The sequence below is a fragment of the Procambarus clarkii genome, chromosome 60 (assembly GCF_040958095.1).
Source record: "Procambarus clarkii isolate CNS0578487 chromosome 60, FALCON_Pclarkii_2.0, whole genome shotgun sequence".
In the NCBI taxonomy this organism is placed as follows: domain Eukaryota; kingdom Metazoa; phylum Arthropoda; class Malacostraca; order Decapoda; family Cambaridae; genus Procambarus; species Procambarus clarkii.
Window position 1 is genome coordinate 23,865,183 of NC_091209.1, and position 10,915 is coordinate 23,876,097.

The 10,915-nt window shown below is 53.4% G+C and overlaps 1 protein-coding gene across 1 annotated transcript; it reads left to right on the forward strand.

Annotated features, from left to right (window-relative positions):
- The first annotated feature begins 927 nt into the window (after positions 1 to 927).
- LOC138353924 (streptococcal hemagglutinin-like) lies at positions 928 to 10,352 on the forward strand. The gene is made up of 3 exons (XM_069307352.1): positions 928 to 951; positions 6,923 to 9,255; positions 9,302 to 10,352. The coding sequence occupies exons 1-3, from the start codon at positions 928 to 930 to the stop codon at positions 10,350 to 10,352; spliced, it is 3,408 nt and encodes a 1,135-aa protein (XP_069163453.1).
- The last annotated feature ends 563 nt before the right edge of the window (positions 10,353 to 10,915 follow it).

A 10,915-nucleotide genomic window follows, 5' to 3' on the forward strand; every position in this document is an offset into this window, starting at 1 on the left:
AGAGAAAGTGTACAGGAGAAAGTGTACAAGAGAGAAAGTGTACAAGAGAGAAAGTGTACAAGAGAAAGTGTACAGGAGAAAGAGTGTACAAGAGTGTACAAGAGAAAGTGTACAAGAGAGAAAGTGTACAAGAGAGAAAGTGTACAAGAGAAAGAGTGTACAAGAGAAAGAGTGTACAAGAGAGAAAGTGTACAAGAGAGAAAGTGTACGAGAGAAAGTGTACAGGAGAGAAAGTGTACAAGAGAGAAAGTGTACAGGAGAAAGAGTGTACAAGAGAAAGAGTGTACAAGAGTGTACAAGAGAGAAAGTGTACAAGAGAGAAAGTGTACAAGAGAGAAAGTGTACAAGAGAGAAAGTGTACAAGAAAGTGTACAAGAGAGAAAGTGTACAAGAGAAAGTGTACAAGAGATAAAGTGTACAAGAAAGTGTACAAGAAAGTGTACAAGAGAGAAAGTGTACGAGAGAAAGTGTACAAGAAAGTGTACAAGAAAGTGTACAAGAAAGTGTACAAGATAGAAAGTGTACAAGAGAGAAAGTGTACAGGAGAAAGTGTACAAGAGAGAAAGTGTACAGGAGAAAGTGTACAAGAGAGAAAGTGTACAAGATAGAAAGTGTACAAGAGAGAAAGTGTACAAGAGTGTACAAGAGAGAAAGTGTACAAGAGAGAAAGTGTACAAGAGAGAAAGTGTACAAGAGAGAAAGCGTACAAGAGAGAAAGCGTACAAGAGAGAAAACGTACAAGAGAGAAAGCGTACAAGAGAGAAAGCGTACAAGAGAAAGCATACAAGAGGGAAAGCCTACAAGAGAGAAAGTGTACAAGAGGGAAAGCCTACAAGAGAGAAAGTGTACAAGAGGGAAAGCCTACAAGAGAGAGTGTGACCGAGATAGCGGGGTTAACAGAAAAAAAAAACAGAAAGACAGAAGGCGATGGATGAGAACAATTGTAAGATAGTGAGTGTGGGTAAAAGAGTAAATGAGAGCAAGACAAAGGAAAACACTTGTTACACACATCGAGAGAATTAGACAATGTAAACAGACTTCAACATGGTGTTACGGAAGGAAAATCGTGCCTGACGAACCTACTAGAGTTCTGTGATAAAGTAACAAGAATAACACAAGACTGGGAAGGTTGGGTTGATTGCATATTTCTGGACTGCTAAAAAGCCTTTGATACAGCCTCGGGGGTCTGGTAGCTGAGCGGACAGTGCGCAGTACTCGTAATTCTGTGGCCCGGGTTTGATTCCCGGACCAGGCAGAAACAAATGGGCAAAGTTTCTTTCACCCCTGTTACCTAGCAGTATTATAGACTGTGGGTTGGTTGGTGTTGTCGTCGTTGATCCTTCTCTATGGACAACCCAACCCACAACTCGGCAGAGTGCTTATACTAGGAGATCACCCTTGGCGCTTCTGGCTCTTGGAGAGGGGCTCAACGTCACACGTTTAGGGGATGCGGCTCCAACACTTAGCCTCGTTGTCAAGTGCACACACCCACTCGAGCCGCTGTGACTCCCCACTCTCTCCTTAGGTGATATGATCTCCTCAATCCCCTTTTTGACTTATTAGTATTACCTTTTACCCTGTCCACGGCAGTGGTTCTTGGTTCTTTCTCTCTCTCTCTCCTTCTTTACTACCTCCTGGGAAGCCTCACTAGGACAAGGGCAAACACCAGCAAATTGGGATACATTTACTGGACAAAGCACATTCACGATACATACACACATATAATAATAATGAATCCTATACTCTATAATATCACAATCAGGTTGCACTCCAACACCATCAGAACTCTATTATCAGCTTATCAAGTGGTATCCTATCTCCTGGTTCACCACCTGATACTATCACCCTCCTCAAGTTGATCAAGTCTACATACGCTGTTGCACTATCAGCAAGATAATGTATATATAGAAAACCAGCATTTGAATGCAATAACATATATCAGTATAAATGTTCATTGATACACAACAATGATTAATCGATCAATATCAGTCCTAGAACGCATACATCTGTAGGTAATCCAGCCTACGACCGTAACTCTAAACTTCAGTACAAAAAACTCCTTGACATAAGAATGCCAACAGTCACTCACCTCTCACTGCGTCTTGCACGCTAATGACAACCAAACACTATCAACTCCCTATAAGTAATCCACCAGAACTTCCCCTTCCACCTCTGGAAGTTCACTACCCTAATATCCTTAGATTCTTCCGGGCTTCACTACCAGGATCCTCTGCAGCTCCTCCAGGCTACTATCATGAAGTTTCCTTGAGCAACTACGGTGCTTCACCCTTCTGCTAGGGTCCTCCACAGCTCTCTTGGCTGCTACACCATGAAGTTTCCCCGAGCCACTATGGTGCTTCTCCACCTCTACAGAAGCACGTGACACTCCTCTTCACTGCTGCTTCTCCTCACAGCTCGAGGTCCTCTGCTCCACTACCTTGGAGTCTCATCAGCTACTTCATCTGCTGGCTTCGAAGTTCTCAGCAACTTCTTCCCCAAAGAACAAACCTGCAACCCATCGACACTCCAATAAAATGTTCCCCTTTAACACATAAACAAAAAATATTCACACAATGTTTGCCTCAAACCTCTATCTGTTCTCTACATACAGTGAGAGTGGACTCCCCCGTTTTGGGCGGGTCCATACTCCACCTCGACTGGCGGCGGTCCTCACTCGCTGGGAGGGTCTTCCTCCGTCAGGAGCCGGGCTCCCTCAGTCGTCCGTCAGAGCTCAGAGGGGACGGACGTCGCTCCGTGCTCCTCCCTCTTCACTCTCCTATTTCAGGCCTTCTGCCTTATTAAAACATGTCTAACTTATAAATAAACATCGCTACTGTCGCTGGGCACACGACCAACTACAAGCAATCACTATGAACTGGCGTATATCGTGCTTACCACAGATTAACTGATCGAGGGCGCTTTCCCTCTGACGGCGTCTGGTCAGGGCGCTCCACACAGCCCACGAAAATGCCTCTGAGCAGCTTATTAAACTCTCCTCGCCGTCCAAGACTTGACACCACAACGTTCTCAGCTCAATTCCACAGCTGGCACGTCTGCACACTTCTCTTCTCTTAGAGATATATCACTAGGGGTTCCCTTCTGGCGGGAGCTCAAACGGAGCGCGGCTTCCCCCTGCGATGTCTGGCACTCAAGTGAGGTCAAGGTCCTCCGGAAGCGAGCCTCACGCCTCCAGCAAAATGTCCACATCTCCTCGCCAGTCATTTATCTGCTTTCTTCTTCATTGCCCATAATCTCAAACTGTTATACATATCCAAGCAACTATTTTACATATGGGTTATCACCTCAATATTTGCTAGACCTTCTAGTTAGGTCAGGCTTGATGAATAACTCTCAAGGAGGGAGACTCGTTTCTCCTGTAGGCTGAGATCATAACAGCAGTAAATAGGTATCTGGGAGTTAGACAGCTGTTACGAAGCTGCTTTCTGGGGGTGTCTGTTTGTGTGGGGAAAAAAACATTAGTAGTTAGTTACAGTTGATAGACAGTTGAGAGGCGGACCGAAAGAGCAGAGCTCAACCCCACAAAAACAAATAGGTAAATACAAACAGGTAAATACAGCACGGCACAGTTGATCACTACGCAAACTCGAGAAGGCAGGTGGGAGTAAGCGGAAAAGCACTTTTTTTTTATTTATATACACAAGAGTTCTTGCATTCTTGTAAGAACTCGAACCACTAGTACGCATAGTGTTTCGGGCAGGTCCTTAATCCTATGTTCCCTAGGATACAACCCTCGCGAAAAATCGTTTAAGAACCAGGTACTCATTTTACTGTTGAGTTAAACAGAGGCTACAGTTAAGGATTTGTGCTCAGTAAATCCTCCCCGGCCAGGATACGAACCTTGGCCAAAGCGCTGGCAGAACGTCTTAACCACTTCACCATGGAGACTGGTAAACATGAAAATCATGGGCTTTTAACATGGGTAAAAAAACTGCTGAGCAGACAAGAGCTAGAGTCACAGTGAGGGGCGAGAAGTCAGACAGGCGTAGATTAACAAGAGTAGGGAAAAACGTGACGTAGACCGTCCCCTCCACCTGACAGATGGTGCAAGTGGATGCACCAGCTGCCAGGTGAAGGGGACGTTCTACATCTGAGGGTGTGTGGACTCTAGCTCTGATCCCCTGGAGAGTGTGAGAGCCAATGGGGAGTGAGGAGGAGGGGGAGTGGGGAGGGAGAAGAAGGGAGGAGTGATGTGGAAGAGTAATTGATGGAAGAGAAAGTGGAAGAGTGAGAAACAAATCAACGTGAAGTAAACCCCTCATGTCATTGCATCAGGCGCGCGCCCCGTTCACGTTGTGCGTCGACCAGTCAGGGGACAGAAGAGGGGAGCACCTCCCCTACATTGGTGTGTCGGTCTCCTAGGTGAGTGTGTGAGAGCCAGTCAGACAGGACCATTATCAAGCTTCTCCCTTTCATGATCTCCTGGGTGAAAGTGTGAGCCAATCAAGCTCCTCCTCCCTTTTCTCCTCAGTGTGTGTGTATGGAGAGGGGGAGACGGAGGAGTCTCCAGCCTTCAGGAGAGAGAGTATATCTCCTCGGGATAGTAGGAGGACAATCGTCTTGAGCCTGGCAATGAACTTTACAAGGTGAGGAGCCTGTTGCACACACACCTTCCCTCTATGACGGAGTCCTTAGCACTGAGGTAAAGCTAACGAGGATCACGAGGTATAGAGCTTTCCGCGCATGTGCAGACCCCACAGGGAGAGAGAGAGAGATACAGACAGACAAAGAAAGAGAGCGAGAGATTATTTCTATTTGATTATGTTTTCTTTTAATTAAATAATTTAGTGAATTTACATTTTGTAACATGTGTTCATATATTGATCATTATTACTTACATATTGCATCATTATATGTATAAATGATCATTATTACTTGTATATTGCATCATTATATGTGAATAAATGAACACTTCTAATATATTGCATCATTATATGTGTATAAAAGATCATTATTATATATATTGCATCATTATATGTGAATATATGATATTTATTATTTATATATTGCATCAATTAATGTGTAAATGATCATAATTACTTATGTATATTGTATCATTATGTTTGTATGTTTGTTCTTGATACAATATATTTATTATGTGAATATGTCATTTTACTATATATACTGAATAATTATGTGTGTGTATATATATATATATATATATATATATATATATATATATATATATATATATATATATATATATATATATATATATTGCTATTATTTACTTAAAAATTGCAATTCTAAAAAAATTATATATTTGATTTGATTATATTAGCTTATCAAACATTTAGTAACGATCTCTTAGTACAATTTTTTAAGGTGCATTTCCTCATTGTAAATATGTGAGCCAACAGTACACTCCATGTTGCAGTGTTATCATTGTGCACTCCATGTTGCAGTGTTATCATTGTGCACTCCATGTTGCAGTGTTATCATTGTGCACTCCATGTTGCAGTGTTATCATTGTGCACTCCATGTTGCAGTGTTATCATTGTGCACTCCATGTTGCAGTGTTATCATTGCAACATGGGTGTACACTGATATCTGTGTGTACCCATGTTGAAGTGTTATCAGTGTGCACCCGTGTTGCAGTGTTATCAGTGTGCAATAATATTGCAATGTTGAAACAGAACCCAGCTTTTACCTCTTATTCCTGGTTAATGCTAGCCAGTAATTAATACACTGAAGTTCACCAGAGTTCTTACTGTAACCTCCAGTGAGGCCTTGTAAACCTTGCCGTGTGATCGCCTGGGTACCACAAATCAAGGACGTGGTACATCTCAGCTACAAGCAAACACTGAGAGACTTGACTGTTCCCACCATCTAACCCGAAAACTTCTGATATTATGCTAATTAACTGCGGGAAAAGGCTAGTCAATTCCACATATATCCAAGAATGTGGATCCCCAGTTATTTGAAAGAGAGGGATGAATTTACTTTAAATGTGGCTTAACTAATTTACAAAGAAATTTACAATAGAAATCACTTCAATAACTATTTATTACACAAAATTTATATAAACAACACTCCCAAATTGAAATCTATTCCTAACTAGAGGCAATGTGTTGACTAATATAACTGGTATTTAACTCACGGTTGACTCTACCGTGAATACACCCAACTGCCTTTGCCGAAATGTTACTGCCTCTGGGAGTGGCCCTCTGTACTCACCTAATTGTGCTTGTGGGGGTTGAGCTTTGTCTCTTTGGTCCCGCCTCTCAACTGTCAATCAACTGGTGTACAGGTTCCTGAGCCTACTGAGCTCTTTCATATCTACATTTGAAACTGTGTATGGAGTCAGCCTCCACCACATCACTGCCTAATGCATTCCACCTGTTAACTACTCTGAAACTGAAAGAATCTTTCTAACGTCTCTGTGGCTCAACTGGGTACCAAGTTTCCACCTGTGTCCCCTTGTTCGCGTCCCACCTGTGCTGAAGAGTTTGTCTTTGTCCACCTTGTCAATTCCCCTGAGCATTTTGTAGGTGGTTATCAAGTCTCCCTTTACTCTTCTGTTTTCCAGGGACGTGAGGTTCAGTTCCTTTAACCATTCCTCGTAACTCATTCCTCTCAGTTCCGGGACAGTGTCCGGGACACTCAGTTCTGTGTCCACTGACCCCCTGATTCCACACAGGTTAAAACTCCATCTGACCTCCCACAAGCAAGGTGACCTTGACTGGTTGCCAAACTAAATTTCAAGCATAATTAAAGCTACCCATATACACTTGATCACTTAAGGTGACTGGCTTCCCATTTAAACTGATGATAGATTTCATTGAGACTTGAGCAAGGTTGATTAATAACTGCAATACTGAATCATACTAGAATTTCTCTAATTTAAATGAACTAACAAACATGTTGGTCGGTAACCACTTGCCGCCACCACCACGTGGCTGAGAGCGCGTCCGGCCTCTCGGCTGAGAGCGCGTCCGGCCTCTCGGCTGAGCGCGCGTCCGGCCTCTCGGCTGAGCGCGCGTCCGGCCTCTCGGCTGAGCGCGCGTCCGGCCTCTCGGCTGAGCGCGCGTCCGGCCTCTCGGCTGAGCGCGCGTCCGGCCTCTCGGCTGAGCGCGCGTCCGGCCTCTCGGCTGAGCGCGCGTCCGGCCTCTCGGCTGAGCGCGCGTCCGGCCTCTCGGCTGAGCGCGCGTCCGGCCTCTCGGCTGAGCGCGCGTCCGGCCTCTCGGCTGAGCGCGCGTCCGGCCTCTCGGCTGAGCGCGCGTCCGGCCTCTCGGCTGAGAGCGCGTCCGGCCTCTCGGCTGAGAGCGCGTCCGGCCTCTCGGCTGAGAGCGCGTCCGGCCTCTCGGCTGAGAGCGCGTCCGGCCTCTCGGCTGAGAGCGCGTCCGGCCTCTCGGCTGAGAGCGCGTCCGGCCTCTCGGCTGAGAGCGCGTCCGGCCTCTCGGCTGAGAGCGCGTCCGGCCTCTCGGCTGAGAGCGCGTCCGGCCTCTCGGCTGAGAGCGCGTCCGGCCTCTCGGCTGAGAGCGCGTCCGGCCTCTCGGCTGAGAGCGCGTCCGGCCTCTCGGCTGAGAGCGCGTCCGGCCTCTCGGCTGAGAGCGCGTCCGGCCTCTCGGCTGAGAGCGCGTCCGGCCTCTCGGCTGAGAGCGCGTCCGGCCTCTCGGCTGAGAGCGCGTCCGGCCTCTCGGCTGAGAGCGCGTCCGGCCTCTCGGCTGAGAGCGCGTCCGGCCTCTCGGCTGAGAGCGCGTCCGGCCTCTCGGCTGAGAGCGCGTCCGGCCTCTCGGCTGAGAGCGCGTCCGGCCTCTCGGCTGAGAGCGCGTCCGGCCTCTCGGCTGAGAGCGCGTCCGGCCTCTCGGCTGAGAGCGCGTCCGGCCTCTCGGCTGAGAGCGCGTCCGGCCTCTCGGCTGAGAGCGCGTCCGGCCTCTCGGCTGAGAGCGCGTCCGGCCTCTCGGCTGAGAGCGCGTCCGGCCTCTCGGCTGAGAGCGCGTCCGGCCTCTCGGCTGAGAGCGCGTCCGGCCTCTCGGCTGAGAGCGCGTCCGGCCTCTCGGCTGAGAGCGCGTCCGGCCTCTCGGCTGAGAGCGCGTCCGGCCTCTCGGCTGAGAGCGCGTCCGGCCTCTCGGCTGAGAGCGCGTCCGGCCTCTCGGCTGAGAGCGCGTCCGGCCTCTCGGCTGAGAGCGCGTCCGGCCTCTCGGCTGAGAGCGCGTCCGGCCTCTCGGCTGAGAGCGCGTCCGGCCTCTCGGCTGAGAGCGCGTCCGGCCTCTCGGCTGAGAGCGCGTCCGGCCTCTCGGCTGAGAGCGCGTCCGGCCTCTCGGCTGAGAGCGCGTCCGGCCTCTCGGCTGAGAGCGCGTCCGGCCTCTCGGCTGAGAGCGCGTCCGGCCTCTCGGCTGAGAGCGCGTCCGGCCTCTCGGCTGAGAGCGCGTCCGGCCTCTCGGCTGAGAGCGCGTCCGGCCTCTCGGCTGAGAGCGCGTCCGGCCTCTCGGCTGAGAGCGCGTCCGGCCTCTCGGCTGAGAGCGCGTCCGGCCTCTCGGCTGAGAGCGCGTCCGGCCTCTCGGCTGAGAGCGCGTCCGGCCTCTCGGCTGAGAGCGCGTCCGGCCTCTCGGCTGAGAGCGCGTCCGGCCTCTCGGCTGAGAGCGCGTCCGGCCTCTCGGCTGAGAGCGCGTCCGGCCTCTCGGCTGAGAGCGCGTCCGGCCTCTCGGCTGAGAGCGCGTCCGGCCTCTCGGCTGAGAGCGCGTCCGGCCTCTCGGCTGAGAGCGCGTCCGGCCTCTCGGCTGAGAGCGCGTCCGGCCTCTCGGCTGAGAGCGCGTCCGGCCTCTCGGCTGAGAGCGCGTCCGGCCTCTCGGCTGAGAGCGCGTCCGGCCTCTCGGCTGAGAGCGCGTCCGGCCTCTCGGCTGAGAGCGCGTCCGGCCTCTCGGCTGAGAGCGCGTCCGGCCTCTCGGCTGAGAGCGCGTCCGGCCTCTCGGCTGAGAGCGCGTCCGGCCTCTCGGCTGAGAGCGCGTCCGGCCTCTCGGCTGAGAGCGCGTCCGGCCTCTCGGCTGAGAGCGCGTCCGGCCTCTCGGCTGAGAGCGCGTCCGGCCTCTCGGCTGAGAGCGCGTCCGGCCTCTCGGCTGAGAGCGCGTCCGGCCTCTCGGCTGAGAGCGCGTCCGGCCTCTCGGCTGAGAGCGCGTCCGGCCTCTCGGCTGAGAGCGCGTCCGGCCTCTCGGCTGAGAGCGCGTCCGGCCTCTCGGCTGAGAGCGCGTCCGGCCTCTCGGCTGAGAGCGCGTCCGGCCTCTCGGCTGAGAGCGCGTCCGGCCTCTCGGCTGAGAGCGCGTCCGGCCCTCTCGGCTGAGAGCGCGTCCGGCCTCTCGGCTGAGAGCGCGTCCGGCCTCTCGGCTGAGAGCGCGTCCGGCCTCTCGGCTGAGAGCGCGTCCGGCCTCTCGGCTGAGAGCGCGTCCGGCCTCTCGGCTGAGAGCGCGTCCGGCCTCTCGGCTGAGAGCGCGTCCGGCCTCTCGGCTGAGAGCGCGTCCGGCCTCTCGGCTGAGAGCGCGTCCGGCCTCTCGGCTGAGAGCGCGTCCGGCCTCTCGGCTGAGAGCGCGTCCGGCCTCTCGGCTGAGAGCGCGTCCGGCCTCTCGGCTGAGAGCGCGTCCGGCCTCTCGGCTGAGAGCGCGTCCGGCCTCTCGGCTGAGAGCGCGTCCGGCCTCTCGGCTGAGAGCGCGTCCGGCCTCTCGGCTGAGAGCGCGTCCGGCCTCTCGGCTGAGAGCGCGTCCGGCCTCTCGGCTGAGAGCGCGTCCGGCCTCTCGGCTGAGAGCGCGTCCGGCCTCTCGGCTGAGAGCGCGTCCGGCCTCTCGGCTGAGAGCGCGTCCGGCCTCTCGGCTGAGAGCGCGTCCGGCCTCTCGGCTGAGAGCGCGTCCGGCCTCTCGGCTGAGAGCGCGTCCGGCCTCTCGGCTGAGAGCGCGTCCGGCCTCTCGGCTGAGAGCGCGTCCGGCCTCTCGGCTGAGAGCGCGTCCGGCCTCTCGGCTGAGAGCGCGTCCGGCCTCTCGGCTGAGAGCGCGTCCGGCCTCTCGGCTGAGAGCGCGTCCGGCCTCTCGGCTGAGAGCGCGTCCGGCCTCTCGGCTGAGAGCGCGTCCGGCCTCTCGGCTGAGAGCGCGTCCGGCCTCTCGGCTGAGAGCGCGTCCGGCCTCTCGGCTGAGAGCGCGTCCGGCCTCTCGGCTGAGAGCGCGTCCGGCCTCTCGGCTGAGAGCGCGTCCGGCCTCTCGGCTGAGAGCGCGTCCGGCCTCTCGGCTGAGAGCGCGTCCGGCCTCTCGGCTGAGAGCGCGTCCGGCCTCTCGGCTGAGAGCGCGTCCGGCCTCTCGGCTGAGAGCGAGGCCAGCCTCTCAGCTGACAACCAAGTTCCCATCTTCTAAATGAATCCTCTACACTTGTCCCAGCATCACGTTAGAAGGACTACAACATATTCCTGTCTTTGTGAGTAGCTTGGAGCAAGTCAACGATATATAATACTCTGAAGACTAAGTAATACTCTTTCACGTGGCACATTAACCAAGATGGAGTCTTAGAGTAGAAGAGGTGGGGGGGGGGGGGGGGTGAGGTGAGGGTGCCTGCTACACTAGTGACCTGCCAAGATCAGTGTGGCTACTGTGACTAAGGGAGCCGGTCGGCCGAGCGGACAGCACGCTGGACTTGTGATCCTGTGGTCCTGGGTTCGACCCCAGGCGCCGGCGAGAAACAATGGGCAAAGTTTCTTTCACTCTATGACCCTGTTACCTAGCAGTAAAATAGGTACCTGGGTGTTAGTCAGCTGTCACGGGCTGCTTCCTGGGGGTGGAGGCCTGGTCCAGGACCGGGCCGCGGGGACACTAAAGCCCCGAAATCATCTCAAGATAACCTCGCAAGTCACGCCGCTCTGTGTACTAAATTCTTGGCTGATAATCATACCTGCCTACATATTTCTTCACTCCTTCCTTCC